This window comes from Malus sylvestris, chromosome 1, assembly GCF_916048215.2.
Source record: "Malus sylvestris chromosome 1, drMalSylv7.2, whole genome shotgun sequence".
NCBI classification, from domain to species: Eukaryota; Viridiplantae; Streptophyta; class Magnoliopsida; order Rosales; family Rosaceae; genus Malus; species Malus sylvestris.
In genome coordinates, this window is record NC_062260.1 from 25725930 (window position 1) to 25747351 (window position 21422).

Sequence of the window (21422 nt, forward strand, 5' to 3'; positions counted from 1 at the left end):
ATGATCTCCCCTTCACCAACTACTTCACGAACAAAGTGATAACGCACATCTATGTGCTTGGTCCTCGCATGATGAACCTGATACTTAGCCAAATAAATGGCACTCTGACTATCACAATGTACCTCCACCTGCTTCTGATCAACCCCCAAATCTCTAATCAGTCCATGTATCCAAATGGCCTCCTTTATAGCTTCAGCAACTGCCATATATTCAGCCTCTGTAGTAGACAAGGCAACAGACGACTGCAAAATGGACCTCCAACAAACTGGCCCTTTAGCCATAGTAAACACATAGCCTGTAGTAGATTTTCTTCCATCCAGATCACCTGCATAATCTGAATCAACATAACCAACTGCAAAATGACCAATACCAGAGTCATCTCTCTCAAAGCATAAACCAACATCTCGAGTACCATGGAGATACCTCAATATCCACTTAGCTGCTTGCCAATGCTCTTTACCTGGATTATGCATATATCGACTCACCATGCCAACTGCATGAGCAATATCCGGTCTAGAGCATACCATTGCATACATCAAACTACCAACCAAATTTGCATATGGTACATTTTTCATTTGCATCTTCTCTTTATCATTTTTAGGACATTGTAGAGAACTCAATTTAAAATGAGGAGCCAAAGGGGTACTAACCGGTTTGGTTGAATCATGAACTCCAAACTTCCGAATCAACTTCTCAAGGTATTGTCTTTGATTCAAACTGACGAAACCCTTTGCTCTATCTCTAGTGATCTCCATGCCAAGGATCTTCTTCGCTTCACCAAGATCCTTCATCTCAAACTCATTCTTCATTTGCTTCTTCAATTTCTCAATCTCTTCGACATTCTTTGAGGCAATCAACATATCATCAACATATATCAATAAATAAATGAAAGACCTATCTTGCAACTTCTTGAAGTACACACAATGATCATATTGACTTCTAGAATAATTTTGGCCTCTCATAAATTTATCAAACCTCAAATACCATTGCCTTGGAGATTGCTTCAAGCCATAAAGCGATTTCTTCAATTTGCAAAACAAATTTTCCTTCCCTTTCACCATATACCCATCCGGTTGACACATATAGATCTCTTCATTCAAATCACCATGTAGGAAAGCCGTCTTCACATCGAGTTGCACAAGCTCAAGATCATATTGTGCAACAAGAGCTAACATAATACGAATTGATGAGTGCTTCACAACCGGAGAAAATATTTCATTGTAGTCAATGCCCTCCTTTTGTGCATACCCTTTAGCAACTAATCTTGCTTTAAATCTCACATTGTTTTTCTCATCAGCATCTTCCTTCTTGGCATACACCCATTTGCAACCGATAGCTTTCTTGCCCTTAGGCAATTTAGCTAACTCCCAAGTCTTATTCTTCATGAGAGAATTCATCTCATCACCCATGGCATTGCACCACCTCTTCTTCTCCTCACTCTCAATGGCTTCCTCATAATTGGATGGAATCTCTTCAGTGATAATAGGAAGAGCAAAAGCAACATAGTCACTATACCGAGCTGGCTTGGTAATTTGTCTCTTTCCTCTGTTCTTGGCAATAGACTCTTGAGGTGAAACTTGCTCTTCAACTTGAATAGAATCTTCAAGTTCAACTTCTTCAACATCCTCATGGTCTCCAACTTCCTCACTTGTAGTGGCTTCGACATCAGCGGAAATAGGATTTGAAGTACCAGAGGCAACTTTCTCAAGCTCCACCTGTTGGACATCTTTCACATTCTTCTCAGAGACTTTGTACATACTTTCTTCATCAAATGTCACATCTCTGCTGATTACAATTTTTTTCATCTCTAGGCACCACAACCTGTAACCTTTGACACCACTACTAAAACCAAGAAAGATAGCCTTTTTGGCTCTAGGATCAAGTTTATTTTCAGTTACATGAAAATAAGCAGGTGAACCAAAAATACGAATATGATCATAATCAGAAGAAGGTTTTCCAGTCCATACCTCCATTGGTGTCTTACCCTGAATAGCAGCTGAAGGTAACCGGTTGATGATGTGACATGCATAATTAACTGCTTCTGCCCAAAATGACTTGCTTAAACCCGACTGAGACAACATACATCTAACCTTCTCAAGCAAGGTTCGATTCAATCTTTCTGCAACTCCATTTTGTTGTGGAGTTCCCCGAACACTGAAATGTCTCACAATTCCTTCTTCTTTGCAAACTTTAAAGAAAGGATCGGATGTGTATTCACCACCATTATCCGATCTCAAAATCTTAATCTTTCTCCCAGTCTGATTCTCAACCATTTTCTTCCAACCCAAGAAAATGCTCAACACCTCACTCTTGTGCTTCATAGTGTAGACCCAAGACCTTCTTGAATAATCATCAACAAAGGTCACGAACCAATGTCTACCACTCAAAGAGGGAGTCTTTGTAGGACCCCAAACATCCGAATGCACATAATCAAGAATGCCCTTCGTCTGATGTACTGCAGTACCAAACTTCACTCTAGTTTGCTTTCCCAAGACACAATGCTCGCAGAAATCAAGCTTACAAGTCGTGGCACCTTTTAGAAGACCTTGTTTCACAAGCCCTTGTAGAGCTTTTTCACCGGCATGGCCTAATCTCATATGCCACAGTCTAGTAGTATCTGAATCAGATGTGCCCATATTTTCAGAGACTACAGATGCTTCACCTGTCACAGTGCTTCCCTGCAATAAATACAAATGGCCCCATCTAGGAGCTTTCATCACAACAAGTGCACCATAAGTAACTTTCAATGTATGTCCATCTGAATGAAACCCGAAACCCTTAGATTCCAAAGTACCCAAAGAAATAAGATTTTTCTTCAAATTCGGTACATACCGAACACCTGTCAACTCTTTAACCATGCCATCATGCAACTTCAAACGAACTGTACCAATCCCTTTTGTTGTGCAAGGATTGTCATCTCCCATGAACACAACGCCACCATCAAACTCTTTCAAGCTTGAAAACCAATCCTTGTGAGGAGTCATATGATGAGTACAACCCGTATCCAACACCCACTTAGTAGCACAATCAAATGATGAGGAAGTGGTTAAAGCAAAATCAGAAAAATCTGTTTCAACCTCAGCAACATTAGCTTCAAAACTTTCTTTGCCTTTGGTCTTCAATTTTGGACAATCTTTCTTCCAATGGCCCTTATTATGACAAAAGGCACATTCATCCCTTTCCAAAGGTTTTCTACCTTTAGAGTTTCCCCTAGGTCGAGACTGTGATTTTTTCCTGCTAGAAGATGACCTCCTCTCCGATGATCTACCTCTAACAAATAAAGCTTCAGAGGTACTATCATGATTTTTATCTCTATGCCTCATTTCATAATTCATCAAGGCATTTGACACATCTTCAAATTTCACAGTTTCTTTACCATGCATAATAGTTGTAACAAAATGCTCATAAGAGTCCGGCAAGGAATTCAACAATATTAAGGCCTTATCTTCATCCTTAATATCCTCATCTAAATTTAACAAGTCGGCAATCAACTTATTAAAAGCATCAAGGTGTCTAATCATTTTTGTACCTTCTTTGTATTGGAAGCGGTAGAGCTTTTTCTTCAAGTGTAGCCGGTTCTCTGCACTCTTCGTCATATACTTGTCTTCCAATTTTTGCCACAACACACTTGCTAATGTCTCCCGCATCACAAAATACTTTTGAGTTTTTGCAAGGCACAACCGAATTGAAGAGCAAGCCCACAAATTTAATTTCTCCCATTCTGACTTCGACATGGCTTCCGGCTTCTCTCCCAAAGCGGCAAGTAGATCTTGTTGAGCCAACACATCTTTGACCTCACATTGCCACATCCCGAAGTTGTTTGTGCCATCAAACTTTTCCACTTCGAACTTTGCATTTTGCACCGTAGTTCTTGCAAACCCGGAGCTGCTTCCAAAAGGATTCTCATCTTGCCCGTCTGACATCTTTGGCAACTAGACAGTACCCAAGAGCAACTAGTGCTCTGATACCAATTGTTGTGCTAAGAAGCACCAAACCTTTTAGAACCAACTCTTGATAACCCACAGGAAATATATCAAATAAAATGCAAGAACAAAATATAAAAGACACCAAGATTTTAACGAGGTTCCTCAACAGTCAGTGTAACTGGAGTACGTCCTCGGAGCAGTAGGAGCTCACCCAATAATCCACTATCAACCAAATGGGAGTTTACAAAGTGTTGGCAATCTCACAACCCTTAACCCCAATACACCCAAAAGCTCTCACACACCAAAGAAACAAATAGAGAAGAAAATATAGTGATTAATTTCTTCTCTATACAAAGCTCAAAGCTATTACAATTATTTTGATGGATGATTACTAACCAAAGTGAAGAGCACCTTCTACTCTTCGAAATGGGGTTGCTGCTCCAGATTTCTTCTTCTTCTCTGCCCTCTGTTTTTCCAGCTCTCACTCTCTCCCTTTTTCCTCTCGGCAAAAAAACTTGAGGTCTCCTTTTTTTTCTTTCTTTAAAGACAACTCACTCTACCCTTGAACCAACACCCACGGGTGTTAAGAGAACAAAACACTTTCCCTATATTCCTCCCCAAAACAAGGAAAGGTGTTTTCCTCCCCAAAACAAGGAAGAATGTTGGCCAATTATTCAACACAAGCTAATGTCATCACGAAGAGATTGAAAATCCATCACCACAAATTCACCCCTTGTTATTGTACCAGTTTTGTCAAAAGCCATGATCTTGACTTTAGCAAGTATCTCAATGTAGTCACCTCCTTTGATCAGAAGTCCAGATGTTGCCGCTTTTGTGAGCGTGCAGAAAGTCACAACGGGTGTAGAGAGGATGAGACCGCACGGACAGGCGCTCACTAAAACAACCAAAGCTAAGTGAAACCACTTTCTCCAATTGTGAACATGTAATGCAGCTGGAATCACCGCGATAGAAACAGAAATGACCAGGACCGCTGCAAAACAGCGCCACAAAACGTATAAATCCAACCGTTTGGATTCTCCTTAGTAGTAAAGAATAGGGAAACATATGAAATGTATGGGGAAAGTAGACTAACCTGGGGTATAGAACATTGCACATTTGTCAATGAATCTTTGAGTTCTGGATTTGCTGTTTTGAGCCTCTTCGATGAGTTTTGCCATTTTGGCGACCGCACAATCTTCAGCCAATGATGTAGTTTTCACGCTAATATAACCTTCACAATTGAAACCAAATTTTGTCAGAAATGAAAACATAACTCTTTCTTCAAAATCAAAGAATGACGGGAGCGACATTTATGTTACCATTAAGATTGATAGTGCCTGCCCAAACAGTGGAGTCCTTTTCTTTGGCAACTGGATAGGATTCTCCAGTTAGTGTTTTCTCATCGACTTCAGCTTTTCCTTCAACAACTATTCCATCAATCGGTATCTTTTCGCCGGCCTTAACAGCAAGAATTGTGTTCAACTTTACCTCATCAACACCCACAACTTCTCCACTCTCTGCTAAGACTGCTATTTGGGGGGCCATGCTCATCAACGACGACATCACTGCTTTTGCCTGAGTAGATAAAAGCATGTTATTCTACATGTCTGACTGTTTATGATATACATTAGCAAGTCATTCGTTAATCCCTTAAACAACATTTTAATGTATTAGTATCAGTGTTTTGAAAAACAAGCCTTGAGGCGCACCTAGGCAGCTTTGGAGACAAGGCGATGATGAAAATGCCTCTGCCCAACGGGAATAGGTTAAACTCGCCTAGATGTGATCGAGGCATGCCTAGGCAGCTGCAGAGTTGACTGGGTTTTTTTTTTCTTTTTTTTTTTAAAAGAAAAAAAATGCCAAAGTTCAAGTTCAACTAGACTCCATGACATACCCTCTAAGTTCAAGTTCAACAAGACCATATGACATACCTTCCAACTAGACTATATATTAATAATTATAGGTCCCATGAGTCGCCTCAATATCAAGGCTTTCGCCTAGGAAGGGCTTCACCTTCGTCTTTTAAAGCATTGGTTAGTATGTGGTTTATCACAAAATTATGTACAAAACTGTCTTCAGCAAAATTTGTTGTTCCAAAATCAATTGCTATGTTTTTCTGCCACTTATCGTTACTTGTATTTTGTTTAATTCAATGAGATTAGTTCTTAATTTTTTCATAAAAAAGAAGGATGAGTGTTTTATGCTAACCCTGTAACCTGCAGAAGACTGGAGCCACTCTGCAATGGTGAACAGAAAGACAATCGAGGCAGCTTCTGTATAGTCCTTCAAAGCAATTGTCCCAATTACTGTCAAAAGTTACACCAAATGGATTTACATAAATATACAAACATGCGCAAATAAGTAACTTCTGTATCATGTGTGCTGTTTTGCAATAGAGTTCTGAAAATACAGTCCCAATTTACAGCATTTTTCCAACTACAACTGAACTCGTAATTCAGTAGATTTTTTTTTTTAATTTGTAGTTTTTGGTTCTTTCACTTAAGTGCTATATTTTTTTATTTTTTTATTTCAATGTCTCCCTCAATTAATTTGAAGAACCATTTATTTTATATTACATAGCAACCATAAAACATGACAAGAGAGATGTTGCGTTAATAAAATTCAGTGAGACTATAATAGACATACGGTTCACGAAATGATGACCCAATAGCATCCTCCACCAAAAATTGGGAAGCCGGCCAATAATGAGCTAGGGCCAATGGAATTAGACTTTATGGTGTACTAAAAATTTAGAAAACCTAATCTAAATAGAAAAGTTTTTAAATCTAAGAAGAGATGTGAAAGTACAAAAATGCAGAATATGCTATAAGAGGATTCAAGTAATGCTCGGAAATGGGAACCCCTCCAGCATTACTCGAAAAAGCCTCGAATGGGTAGAGTTATGAACTCTGAAAAAAAGAAGAAAAAAACTAAAGATTTTAAGGCTGATTTGGATCGAATTTTTAACTTAAAAACAAGTTTTGAATCCCAATGTTAAATTGTTGTTTGGTGTTTAGTGTGGTGTGGATCCCAATTCTCAAAACCACAACTTAAAAATATTTACAAAGGTGTTCGAATTTTTAGTTTTTGATTAGTTTGAGAAGTTGTACACCAAAAATGGTTTTTGATTTAAAAATTTTAAATCAAAACATGAGTTTAAAAAAAAAACCAGTTCTCAAATAAGATGCCAAATGAACTCTTAAGTTTTTCAAGTGTCAAAACAATCTAGCCATTGCATTTCTCCCAAAAGTATATCATTTGAGGGAAATCGATGTGGAATACCCTTTTTTTTTTTTTAACAACTCATATTATCCACATTAAAGAAAAGTGTAGACTTAACCCCATAATAAACGACCAATAATATGACTCAAATTCACCGAATAGCGATCCAAACTTTTAATCCAACCCACCCATACAGACCCACTCAAACTTGCAAGAAGCCAAAGACGTTGGGTCATTTCTGTGCATCGTAAAAAATCATAAAGTACGTCTAACGGTGGCTTCTGGACTTGTACACAGAAACCAACCTGTATCTATTCAAACTTTCTAAGGAAACGTGATGTGTTGCAATTATTTTCAGAGAAAAAAACAAAACAAAAGGATCAACCGTTTAAGGTTATTCGGTGTGAAGGTCGGCAAAGTCTTTTTCTTAAACATCCTTGCAACGGAGAAAAACAAAACAAAAGGATAAATCCAATTTGCAATAAGAACAAGACGGCCTAGATTTATTTAATACGACATTTTACTTGTAATTTTTTATAGCTAATTTTTGTAATCATTTTTATAAAGTAGCTGACAAAGAAATGAGTAGATAAGTGGTAACAAAATTTTGGAGTGTAGAAAATATAATTTGACAAGTAATTTTAAAGTGGAACAGATGATTGTATCATATTAAGTATTATTCTCGTGATAGATGATTGACTGACAGTCATGTGTACAGTGTACCTCAATGTTTATATGATAGTTTCATATAACTAACGCAACATCATGCAGTAGAGTTTCTACCAATTTAGAAAACCAAAATTGTGGAGAATGAAATGAAAAAATAAGTTGAATATTAAGACAAAGTATTGACTCACCGGCAATGATAACAAGAATGTTGATGTCATGAAACCTGAAATTCCGAATAGCCGCAAAACATTTCAAAGCAACGGGGAAAATGCCAACGGCCACGGCTCCAAGGGCCAACCACCCTAATGGCCGATATGCGTACTTGAGAAATGATAGAACCAGTAACACGCCACTACCAATTGCATATGGACTTGGCCACGTTTTCTTGTAAATGTCCCCTGCCCCATACACTCTCACATTTGCTTCTAGCCTTGCTTGGTTTAGTGCCTTAACTGTCCATGAAATAACAGATCAAAAGGGCAATTTCCTCAAGGAAAAATAAATTTGTTTATGTTGCCCTATCAATTTTTCGATATCCATTCATGTGAGTTTGCTGTCGTATTAATTTTCCTTCAATTTTCAATGTTTCTAAATGTTATCTGATGGGGCAAATCAAAAGAACTTTATCCTTATAAGTAATAATGGAGTTTGAAAAACTTGTGCATTTGTATTAAGATAAAAGAGTGTGTGAGAGGCCGACTAAATGGACTGAGCATACTTTATTTTATTTTCGAATAAATAGCTTGAGCTTTTTTATTTTAAGAAAACTAATGTGCTTTTCCTCATAGTCAAGGAGTCTCAAGATTCACACCAAAGGGGTGTAAAACTATTTAGTATTATATAGTGTAATGTGAAACGTACAACGCTTCCAAAAAAAAGAAAGAAAAAAAAAAGGTGAAACGTACAATGAATTAGCTACAACTGAAAGCTATTTTGAAGTATAATTATAGTGGGTGATGAAAAGGAAAGCAAAATAGTACGTGAAAGTTGGGTAAAGAAAAACATATAAGGCATGCTCGTCTCTATCTTTTTGGGAACCGGATTCTCTCTGGATCCATATATATTGAATATGCTGAGCAGGCGATTTGCACTGTTGAAATTTGATTCAACGACTACAAACAGAGTATTCTCTAAAAATTATAATAGTTGTAGCCGTTGAATTAAATTTCAACGGTCCAGATCGCCTGCTCAGCAGGCTCAATATATATATGAATCATGACAGGATCCAGTTCCATCTTTTTGGTTCATAATGGTACAAACAGAGGACCCTTTAAAAATTAAAATAGTTGTAGTCGTTGAATTAAATTTTAACAGTCCAGATCGTCTACTCAGCATACTCAATATATATATGGATCAGGAAATGATCCGGTTCGATTTTTTTGGTTCATAATGGGACACGATATGCCGATTAATAATTCTCCCACAACAGAAAAAGTACACGTCCACCTACTGCTATCGTTCTTTTTTTTTTCTTTTTCCCAAAACTATTTGCTTTCTGTTGTGCAACTATTAAGAAAAAAATAACCAATTTTTAGCGCAAATATTAGAGAATTAAGGGGAAATACTAATATTAACTGGCGTAAAATTATTTAAGAGAATATATTACCGATTTGAAGCTGGGAAATGAGAAGGCTATCATGGACAACAATGACAGTTCTGGAAGGCACAATCACTGAAACCTCTTTCACACCTTCAAGAGGCTTGAGGATATTCTCTATCAGAGGAACTTCTGATGCGCAGCACAACCCCAACACATCAAAGTAGCTCTTCTGAAACTTTATGGCTGCTGGCTTTTCTTTTCCCTGGGCAGAAGCCATCCTGCTTAATTATCTCTCAACTTCTGCAAATACACAGGACACATGAAAAATTACTAATTTTCTGTTGGTATACAAACTTTGTGTCTGATTTGTGAAGAGTAGAGTTATGAAAATTATTTGGTCAGAAGTTCGTGTGTGTGTGATACAGGTGTACCGAGGGTCTCGAGGAGACGAAGAATAGGAGACTTGAGAATTACTTAACCAGGGGCAACTCATCTCCGTCGACAATACTAATCGTGAATTCACTCGATATGACCAAGGTAAATGCTTAAAGAAAATCACCTTGTAGGTAAGGGGGAGCTCTGGGGATTTTTCAAGCTTAATTCAGAGAGAGAGAGAGAGAGAGAGAGTAATAGGGTCTGAAAGCTTTAAGTAGATGAAGTTGTGAGAACTATACCTATAAGAAGGGAAGGATTATAACTTATAGAGGGACATGTACATAAAGAATATCTTAAATTAATGAAGTAATCTCCTAACAAAACAACTTTCTTTGGTTGGAATAATTGGTTAACCAGATGGAGGGAAAAAGAATGGAATCCACATCAAAGCTTGTTTTATAGCATCTGTGGTTAACCTGATGAGATGGCCATTCAAACTGATTTAGCAAGTAAACCCTCAACGGCAAGTAATGTAGTAAGCTAATGTTGTATTATAACTTATTTAGCAAGTACACCCTCAACGGCAAGTAACGGCAAGTAATGTAGTAAGCTAATGTTGTATTATAACTGATTTAGTAAGTTTCTACAGGTAACATTGGTTGTTAGAGGAGTTGTGCGAGCTTGTATTCGGAGGATCGAATTTACGACGTGTGAAATTATTCATCCTCAGGAAATTACTACTTGCTTATCGAGACAACAAATGTGAGGTCGATATTGGAGGCTGTAGACTGTGATATCGATAGCTTATTTGTTGGGTTCATTAAGCAAGTGGGCGGGAAGATTCGTCGACAGCAGCTGACGCAGATTCGAAATTGTTATTCTTGGGACTCGACCCAAAGACACATCTGTTCTCGGAGTACTTGACGTTTCGAATTCTTGGGCAAGACCCACTCTCATTTTTTTCAATTTTGGTTTTCAGTATAAGTATTTTGAACTTCCGTTACTAGTTAATTGTTTTGACGTTACAAATGTTATTGGAAAAGTATTTCTGTTTTCGTTTTTAAGTTGATTCGAGCTTTTGATCTATATGTTAGTACATATCTATTTTGACGTTATCTGGCCTTAAATTATTTTGTGTTTTCGACTTTATATCTTATTAAAGTATGTTTCTACTATTACACTGATGAGGAAAGAAAGTATGAGTCTGGGGGCACGAAAGATGGAATCATTGCAACCCGATCGCGACGGGATGACATTTTTCCTTTTGTGCAACTGCTCTGATTTGATTTCTTCGTTACATATATATATGCGTATCTTTTTTCGTATTTTCGAGTTTTTCAGTGTAGTATGTTATTTTAAATTTCGAGGACGAATTTTTTTTATAAGGGTGGTAGATTGAAACACCCCAACCCCATTTTATTTAAAAATTGTTTTAAAGCCTTAATTGGTGAGCCCGTGGGGCCCACCTTGTTTTATTTTATGTTTTCTGGTCTCCCTCTCTCTTCTCTCAGTTCTCTCTTCTCCCTCACCTTTCCCGCAACTCTCTCTCCCTCACTCTCTCGGCTCTCTCTATCTCCACCCCTCGGAGGGTTTTTCTTACCAACTAACATCACCATCGTTTTTATCTCGTTGCTACGAACTCAACCATAGTATTGGCATCTTGAAAGTCAAACCATGAAGCCCCGTTCATGAGCTCCGGCGAGCACCGCCCCTTTCGAGGCCATTTCCGGCCAATCCACGGCGAGTTGGCCGGCGCGTAAGGTATCAATCTCTTCGTCTGCCTACGTACTACAACTTTCCTTTCTGTTTCACTCAATTTCGTTGAGTAATGAAGAAGTTATACTCATTTGAATTTTACCCAGTTTTCGGCGACCTCTGAGGATTTCGAGGAATTTTCCGGCCAAATCACGGCGAGTTAGATGTCGTGTGAGGTACCATTCTCTTCGTCTCTTCAAGGGCTACAACTTTTATTTTTGTCTCGCTTGATTTCGTTGAGTAGTGATAAAGTTATGGCTGTTTAAAATTAGGTGGTTTTCCGGCTGAATTTCCAGCCTTCTTCTTAGGCAAAACCAGGCCTCTCAGGCCCTTTAGCAAACCCCTCGGGCCTTAGGCCCGTGTTGTCTTAAGCCCAAAACCCTAGCCCCTTTAGTTTTTAAGTTTTGTTACTTGGTTTTTAAAACCCTTAGGGCCTGGGCCGGTTTTGACTTAAAGGGCTTTAAGCCCTGTTAGTTTTTGTGAGGCCTTAAGGCCTTGGTGCCGTGGGTGTGTGTGTGTGTATGTGTTTATGCATGCACATGCATGCCGTGTGTGTGTGTGTGTGTGTGTGTGTGTTTGGGGTTTAAGCCGAAACCACATTTCTTCACCCTAAACCCTTTTAACCCAAAAACCTTAGAAAACCCAATATATCCTAATCCTATTTAACCTAAACCTTAATCCGGATTTCAAGCCTAAAACCCGTTAGACCTAATTTGACCGTTGACCCCCGGTCAATGTTGACTTTAGGGTTGACTTTTCGGGTTTTCGTCCGGGACCCTTCTTAGGGTAATTCGACGTTCTGAATCCGTTTCCAATGTCTGTTTTCCCAAATTCAATTTCTATTATATAGTTTTATTTATTGGACTCTTTATGTGCTTAGGGGCAATTATTGTGACGTTTCCATCTTTGCTAGTGGCGCAACTTTTGGCAACTAAGTACTGTGAGTGGACCCTTTCTAAAATTTCATGATTTTATAGTAATTGCATAAATGATTAGCATGCCTACGAAATTTGTGAATTGATTTATATCAATCATGTTTACTGAATTTATTGATTTTGTCTCGTGTTTTGGTGAGGAAATAAATGGTTAGCCTATTTTGAACTATATTTTTATATATCGTATTTTCTATAAAAACCATGAACTGGTAGACTATCCGATGGATGACGATAGGATACTAGAACATGTTTTAGAAACCCCTCTTTATAGTATAGACGATGGATGACCTTATACTATGAAGTGGTTATTTATGAGAGGCGTAAATATTTGTGCGTACCTAGTAGATACTATGCCGCCTGGGGCGAGGATCTGGTGTTGGCATGTAGGCCGGGAGAAATAATCCCTAGCGAAAGGCTGAGGGACACGGAGACAGGCATTGGGCCGGGAGGGAGTTATCTCTGGCTACGGGCACAGAGACTGAGGTGCAGGCATTGGGCCGAGAGTTATTATTTATTCAGTGATCTTTCTAGCAGCACACTGCGTTTACGAGACGATTTATGATACATTTATTGTTTTGATTTCCGCGATGCGTTTCTGCGATATGACTTTTGAGATATTTGGCATGCTAGGATTTTTTTATTAAATCCATCACTTATTATGCTAGTAGTTTTCATTATTAAACTGTGGGGGTTAGTATCTTGATAACTGTTTTATTATTATTGTATATATGAACTTGGTCCACTCACCTTTGTTTTTCGCCCCCATTCAGGACTTAGAATCAATGCACCTAATCCCGGCATCAAGACACTTCCGCAGCAGCATATTTGAGTCCTCTCGATGTAGGACCCACTTCTCTATTCATTCAATTTTATCTCAATTCTTTTTAGTGATTAGGTTTAGTTGTATGTTCTGAACACGTTCCTAAATTATTAACTCATTGTTTTTAAATTCATAACCTTTATTTATTTCTTATTCTTAGCTTTTGTATCAATTAATGGCTTTCGTCACCCTCGGGTGTCGGCCAGCACGTGTCTATCCTGGTATTCGGGGAATATCAGGGTCGGGGCGTGTCAAGTTTCATACATCGTCTTTAAAAAGTTTCAATGTCATACCTTATCTTCGAATTTGTTGCAATGTCATACCTTCTGTCAGTTCCTTTGTTAAATGCTGACGTGGCATGAGACGGGTCCACTTTTTATTAAAAAATTAATAAAATATTAAAAAGTATTAATTAAATATTAACTAAATATTAAAAATTAAAAATTTAAACCCCCCCCCCCCCAAAGAAACCCCATCCCCTTCATCATCTTCCCTCCCTGCAACCCAAATTCAAAACCACTCCCACCCATCCTCCACCTCCTCCTCCGCACCCATCCTCCACTTCCTCCGCGTACCCATCTTCCCATCTCCCTCCCCCTCCCCCCCCCCCAAACACGAGCCCAACTTGCAACCCAGAGCAAAAAAAAAAAAAAAACCATCTTCATCTTCCTCGACCCCCCTTCCCTGCAACCCACCCCTCCCCTTTCTTCCCCATCCCGTCTTCCCCAAACCCACCGTGCACCCATCCTCCACCTCCTCCTCCGCACTCACTACCTGCAACCCAAAAAAGAAAAAAAAAACCCATCTCCCTTTCCCTGCAACTTAGATCTCGTCTTCCCCAATAGGTGTGGATTTAAGGAGTGTGGTGTGTAGAGGAGGGAGGAGGGTAGGTGTGAGGGTGGGTGCGGAGGGTGGGTGTGCGGGTGGGTGCGAGGGTGGGTGCGGAGGAGGACGTGGAGGATGGGTGTGGTGGGTTTAGGGAAGACAGGAGGGGGAAGAAATGGGTGGGTCGTAGGGAAGGGGGTTCGGGGAAGATGAAGATGGGTTTTGTTTTTTTTGTTTTTCTTCTTCTGGGTTGCAGGTTGGGTGGGGAGAAGGGGGTTGAGGGGGAGGGAATATGAACTAGGTTTTTTTTTTTTTTTTTTAATTTTAATTTTTTAATATTTAGTTAATATTTAAATAATTTTTTAATAAAAAGTGGACTTGTCTCATGCCACGTCAGCATTTAACAGAGGAACTAACGGAAGGTATGACATTGCAACAAATTCGAAGATAAGGTATGATATTGAAACTTTTTAAAGACGAGGTATGAAATAACCCAAACGTTGAGGTAGTTTTATGTAATTTATCCTTTTTAATTTGTATAAGAAAAATCAACTGTGATTGCTAGTTCCTAGAGAAAAATAAATGTACTTCACATGGAAGAGGATACTGCTCTTAGCATTTCATCAATAAGCCAATTGTCGACTCGCTCTGTTTTCTGCAGAGAAAAGGTAGTAAAACGCACAAACGAAAACTACGAAAGTGAACCATATTCGAAAAAAAGACAGTACAGATACTTACAGATGGGTAGCAATTCTTCACTATGTCCTTGAGTGTCAACCTTAAGCAGAACAAAAGGAATTTAGCACCTAGTCATGAGGCACCCGAAGTTCTTCTCTCCTGAAACAGAAAACTATATTATGAGACTGTTTTTAATCAAGCTTACTTTGGCGAACAACACAGAGGAATATCCTGGAATAACATTCCCACCACTGTTGATAAGAACCACAGATTTGACCAAAGCAGGCCAGAGACGAGCGACAATTGCAATAATATAACCTGGAGACAGAAAATCGTAACAAATAACAATAAGATACACAACAGATATGCACACTGGAGAATAAAAGCTAAAAATTAAAGCAGATAAGCCACCAGAACTGGTTAGGTAAGTTGTAAGACATTGTTTAGGTCAGTTGATCATCTCGTTTCTAGTTTAAAACATACCACCAATTGAGTTCCCAACCAGATGTGCTGGTTCACCCACAACTTCAATAATGAAATCTCTAAGCATTTCAGCCCACATGAGTTCAGTGTATTCAATATTTGGCTTTTCCGATTTGCCAAATCCTAATAGTGTGATGGCCCATACTCGGTTTCCACCTTCAGCAATGGCGCGTATGTTGTCACGGTAATGCTCCAAGAAGGCTCCAAAACCATGAACCAGAAGAGTAGCAGGACCTTCTTCACCCACAACTGTATACTGACAAAAGGATAGTAGTATCGTAGTGAAAGAGTAGGTACCCCAATCTACAACATAAAGCTAGCCAAGTATTTTTCCAGATTACAAGGCACAGAATATCTTTGAAATAGAAAAGATCAGTTTCGAACAAAATACCTGAATTAGATAGCCTTTCCATCTCCAGATACGAATACGAAATCTTCTGTCATCACTTAACTGACTTTTTAGAGAGACAAGCAAATACCACTGTCACAAAACATAACTCAGTTGCTTACAAATATGTTATGCAATAAATAATGTTTATTTGCAAAGAAAGCAACTTAGGTAAGTCTCCGAAAAGCAACTTCAATCAAAACATAAATACAATTTTCGCATAACTGGTACAGCACCTCCATTGAGCACACTGAATCAACAGTTGCGGCAATGTAGCGGATGAATATCCAAAAGGAGACAGAAATCCAGAATCTCGTTCTTTCTTATACTTGAGAGCTTCAAAATATACTCTTCTTCTGGATAGGATACCAAGAAAAAGGGCAGGACCAAAGAGTGTAGTAAATGAAGCTCCATCCCGACTTTCAGCACAGGGCATCCGTTCATGTATTCTGCAACAAGATTATAACAAAAGAACCCTTTAGTTAATGCAGGAATGAAGTGGAAAGGAATATCTGATCATTAAGTTTTTTTACGGTAAAATATGACCACGTACTCCCACCAGTAGTGATCACGTTCTGTTCCCTCCAAATATCTCAAGTATGCACCCAAAGCTTTCAATGCGTTACAAGTCCCCCCTCCCAGAATATTTCCCCTTGTAGTAACAAACATAGAATTCTCGCGCTTCTTTGATGGGACCTGGACATGTCTAGAACTCGAATTGTTTAGATTTCTTTGCCCAGGCTTCAAAAATTCCTTCATCAAAATCATTTCAGCGCACATCTCTTTCATTGAATTCCAACTCTCTTCCATTTTGCATGGATTTTCTTTGATAAATTGTTTCAAATCATTAAATGTGGGGTGTTGAAGATCAACACCAGCCCAATAATTAAGGTCCAGCCCATTTGGAATCATGAATGAGAAAATGCTAGAAAAGTCTAGCAAAGAAGGTAGCAAGTTGGAAAAGCCTAAGTCCACCGCCTTAGGCTTAAGAAAATCTAGAAAAATGGTTTGTATGTAGAAAATGATAAATCTAGTTCGGATAAATCTCCAAACCCTAACGACAACTCCACTTCAGCACCACCAATTCCACCACAACCTTCCCGCTGCAATCTGCAACCAACTAGCTGTACAGCCTGACAAAAGGAATGTTGCACATGGATCCTTGACAGCTAGACTACCACATGGTTTCTGCACCTTGTGTTCTGGTTGCTGCATCGTGGGCAGCAAGGACATCACTTGTAATGCATTTGTTTATTGCATGCGTATGTAACAGTGTCCACTTGTATTGCATTTGTTTATTACATGCGTATGTAACTGTGTATGTATATAAAATCTGCTGTCCATTGCAGCAAGATATAATGAAAACATTATTGAATACCAAGTTCATCAGAAAAAGCCTAGAACCATCACAAATGTATGGCTATTATGTAATGCCTATGTCGATGGGGAATTGGAGTCGGCAAAACACCACCTATAAATAGGTGTGTGATGTTGTGAAAGCAATCAAGTAATCAAGAAGAATTAGGCAACCAAATGAGAGTGAGAAGTAAGAGTAGTCTTGTAGGAGTGTGAGTTGTCTAGAGTTTGTCTCTAGAAAGTAAGTGAGTGTCATTGCTTCTAAAGTTGTGTCCTTGTGAGTGTTGTAATATTTTGTGATTGTAATACAAGTAATTTGTTTACTAGTGTTGTCTCTCCAACACTTGTGTTAGAGTTGTGTACTCTAAGTTTTTCCTCAACAATTGGTATCAGAGCGGTACAATCAGGGACCGTCTCTAGTGAAGCTTTTGAGTAGGGGTGGGCACTTAAAACAAAAATCCGAAACCGAAACACGAACCAAATCGAACCGAACCGAACGGTTTGGTTTTGCAGTTTTGGAACGGTTTCGGTTTTGAAACCAAACCACAACATAGAAAACGGTTTGGTTTCGGTTTTGACTTTTGAAAACCGCACCGAAACCGAACCGCACCGCAAATATTAATAAACATTTAATTAAATGTCCATATTAAATTTCATGTTTTAATTAATTATTTGTTAGAATTCATGCACTTAGTATGGACTCAAGCACACTAAAATATCATCATTCATCATTTTCTTTCGTTCATTAACTTGAAGGACCTTTGTTATTTTATATCATCACACACACACACATATATGTACAAGGGTGGACTAATCTTGTTATCAAGAGTCGAACAATGATCTAATGAAGTCCACTCATTTGAAGCATGATATCACATATTCTAGTATGAAAGTTTCGCTCACGTTTAATGAATTAAAAGTTATTCAATTTGTATTATGTTATACCTTGTACGGGACACCCTTTTGTTGCACAAACATGTTTTAACATCACAACTGCATGTAACATGCTAATTGTTTATATAACAAATGTATTTTTCCTATTGCTACTGGAAAATGCTTATTAATATGTTAAATTGCAAATTGTACATTTTTTTCTTAAGAACCAAACCGAAACCGTTTGAAACCGCATCGAACCGAACCAAATGGTTTGGTTTCATTTCAGTTTTGGCTTCAAAACCGCACTGAACCAAACCGCAAAAAATTTCGGTTTCGGTTTTGGTTTCACTCAAAACCGCACCGAACCAAACCGTGTCCACCCCTACTTTTGAGAATCGTGAGAAGTTTAGTACTTCGCAAGATTATTCGTTAATCTTGTTTGGCTTATCGAAGTTCTGCCGACACGATGGGAGATCTTCAAGTTGTTGGAGGAATCAAGAAGTTGAACAACAAAAATTACAACACATGGGCGACGTGTATGGAGTCTTACTTACAAGGCCAAGATATTTGGGATGTCGTCGGTGGTAATGAAGTTACGCAGCCGGAAGAAGACACCAGCGGCATTTTGAGGAAGTGGAAGATCAAGGCCGGTAAGGCCATGTTTGCCTTAAAAACCACAGTTGAAGATGACATGTTGGAGCACATACGGAAGGCCAAGACACCAAAAGAAGCGTGGGACACCTTCGCCACACTCTTTTCAAAGAGGAATGATACAAGACTGCAGCTTCTCTAGAACGAGTTGCTATCGGTGGCCCAACGAGACATAACGATTGCCGAATATTTCCACAAGGTAAAGTCTATTTGCTTTGTTTATTTGTTTTATGTCTTTTTTTTTTATTTGAAGGCTGCTTCTTTTTCTCTGGCTTTTATTAAGATTCTGGGGTGTGCTTTGGATTTGCTACATATGGTCATATTTTTTGTCATTGGCTTTTTGTTCTGCTTAGTTATTTTTAATTGAGTGTTTTATCTGGTATTTCATTTTGTTTTGTTTATTTGTTTTCTTTTTATGTTTAAATGTTTTTTTTTCTTTCTAAATTTAGGCTTCTGGGAAATTCTTGCTCACTGTTTGGATTCCAAGAAAATTTAGGAGATGTCCAGTAATATTCACATCCTGAAAACTCAATGAAAATACATACTAATTTATGTGCAGCTGAAAATTTTGTTATCTGATTATGTTCTAATTAAAGATGATTTATTTGTTTTTTTTTATTTTAATTATTTCGTATTTATTTTGTGATTGCAGATGTTTAAATGATGGAGAGGTTTGCAAAGCTGTTACTCGGAGGAGACATGTCTGGATGAGGGAATGGTCTCTGCACTGCCCTTGCTATCTCAAATGCCATCACCAATCTCTCTGGTTAGTCACATTTCTCTTGGAATATGCATTTCCCTTGGTGATGAACTTAATAAAAAATGTGAGATGAGCAAATTGAAAAGTCTACTTTCTTCTCATATGCATGCTTTAACATATGTCGGTTTTAATTACTGATAAGCAATTGAAAATTCAGTTTTTCTCCTCATGGTACACTTACATTGGTGGATCAACATATGTTTGCTTTTAACATATCTTATTAAATGCATTTGAACATGTTGAGTTTCATGCCTGCAGCATCGCGCTGCAGACTTATTCCTTCGGTTGTTCTCGTCTTCGACGGACAACGATGGTGGTTGAAAGGGATTTGGGTCGAGTGTTTCGACGAGAATCACAAGGTATCTCCTTTATACTGCCTTCGGGGTAATTCCCCATCACAACCTCAATGACAAAAGATGTTGGAGATGCGTGCCATCATCATCACTAACGGCCAGAGTCATAGGAGGTGGCATGGGATCACATCCCTCACGACTCAACGATGCAGAGCGGCGACGACCAAGTTTTGGAAAGAAGAAGACATGTCAGACGACATAGCGTGCAACCATTTAAACGACTGGCGCAGCTTGGCAGCTCAGACGCTGGTGCGGCTTCAAGCCGCGACTTCCGTGATTTAGGGTTTTGAAATCCCTTAATTTGTATCTTCTTTTTTGATATACCCACCCATATATTCATCAACGTTGATATGACATGCATATTACACAAAACAATAATCATATTATTCATGGGATATATTAAATTGAAACCAAATAGATTATGGTTTAAGATTACTTGGATGTTGATGAAGATGGTGAAAAGGTTTAGTCTTCTTCCAAGACCTTCTCTTTTTCGCAAAAACACATCATGCTGATAATGTGTTGTGAAACTAATTTTAAAAGTGGGTGAGAGAGAGAGGAGACGACTAAGAGAGAATGGCTCATGAGAATTGTGCCCTCACTTGTTGACCTTGTACTTTTATTTGTACTAATCATGATCAGTTTTTTTTTTAATTTTTTAATTTTTTTTTGTCTTACAAGTAATACTAACCTTTGAGGATTGGATCTTCATATCCTATTAGAATTTTATTTTAAGTGTACAAAATCACGTTTGTCATTGATAATTCTATACATAACACATCCATGTCTTTTTGTTTGGCTTACTATCCAATATCGGACTCCAAGTCAACAGTGGCTATGCTTAAAGAGCATTGTGCTGGGTTCATCGTCAAGGAGTTGGATGCCGGTGTGTAAAATATTTCCATTGTTGTATACTGTGTTTATGCTCAAAAGTTTCATACAAGTTTATTCCTTTCATTGTTCTCGAAATTAGGTCATTGCCCGCACGACGAACTGCCCGATGAAGTGAATTCAATTATTCGTGAATGGATAGTGAACCAGAGGAGTAAACTTCCGGCTGTTAGCTTCAAGTAGTTTATGTAAATGATCTGTACCGTTAATTCTTTTTTATCCTTGTCAAAATTCAAATGCAAGTTTTTTGAAATCAAATGGCTTGATTGATTATTCAGTATATGCTACAAAATCCATGTTGATGTGTAAGAAGGAAACATGTGTTGAAAGGTAATCTTGCTTCTAGAATGGCCGGTGCATGCATTGAAAATGCTAGACAATTCTAGCATGAATATGGCATGTGTTCATTATGTTCATAAGCAAAGTCTATGTTGGTGGGCTACTTTAAGAGAATCAAGAATAATGGCTAGGATGATTTCACACTTGGTATGGTTGGTTATGCTTGCCTATAAATATAGGTGAGTGTGTTGTAATGTAAGACATAAGAAGAAGAAAAGAGAAGTGAGAAAGAAGAAGAAGAAGTAAGAGAGACAAGAAGGCTCTCTAAAGTGAGAATAAGTAGAAGAAGCATTCATAGCTTCCAAGAGTGTTTGAGTGATTTCTCTTGTATTAGTTTGTGTAAAAATAAGAAAAGTTTTGAGTGTTACCTTGAATATTCTTTTTCTCTTGCCTATCAATTTCCGCTGTGTTACATTCTTATTTGTGAGATAGACATCTCCAAAGTAGAGAAGTCTTTTAAATCCCAACAAAGTGGTATCAGAGCCATGGCTAACAACGCTATGGCAGCTTTCCAAGTTCCAGTGCTCAACAACAACAACTTCGATAATTGGAGTATCAAAATGAAGGCCCTTTTGGGAGC

At 38.3% G+C, this 21422-nt stretch overlaps 1 protein-coding gene, 1 long non-coding RNA gene and 1 pseudogene across 2 annotated transcripts; 1 reads left to right on the top strand and 2 right to left on the bottom strand.

Moving 5' to 3' along the window:
- Positions 1–4600: 4600 nt before the first annotated feature.
- Positions 4601–9825, bottom strand: LOC126615079 (cadmium/zinc-transporting ATPase HMA2-like). The gene is made up of 6 exons (XM_050282802.1): positions 9424–9825; positions 8006–8269; positions 6135–6232; positions 5246–5501; positions 5020–5157; positions 4601–4917 (listed from the first exon to the last, which is right to left on the bottom strand). The coding sequence occupies exons 1-6, from the start codon at positions 9632–9634 to the stop codon at positions 4601–4603; spliced, it is 1284 nt and encodes a 427-aa protein (XP_050138759.1). The 5' UTR covers positions 9635–9825.
- Positions 9826–14433: 4608 nt separating this feature from the next.
- Positions 14434–16543, bottom strand: LOC126628957 (uncharacterized; annotated as a pseudogene).
- A 3639-nt stretch (positions 16544–20182) lies between these two features.
- On the top strand, positions 20183–20815 carry LOC126628969 (uncharacterized). Its single transcript, XR_007625640.1, has 3 exons — positions 20183–20498; positions 20586–20691; positions 20782–20815. It is a non-coding gene; the product is annotated as an uncharacterized LOC126628969 (long non-coding RNA).
- Positions 20816–21422: the final 607 nt, after the last annotated feature.

Coding starts and splice junctions, on each gene's coding strand:
- LOC126615079 (XM_050282802.1), bottom strand. CDS start 9,634: ATGGCTTCTGCCCAGGGAAAAGAAAAGCCAGCAGCCATAAAGTTTCAG. Junction 6,233..8,005: donor CATTCTTGTTATCATTGCCG/GTGAGTCAATAC, acceptor AACTTTTGACAG/TAATTGGGACAATTGCTTTG. Junction 5,158..5,245: donor AGGCACTATCAATCTTAATG/GTAACATAAATG, acceptor TCAATTGTGAAG/GTTATATTAGCGTGAAAACT.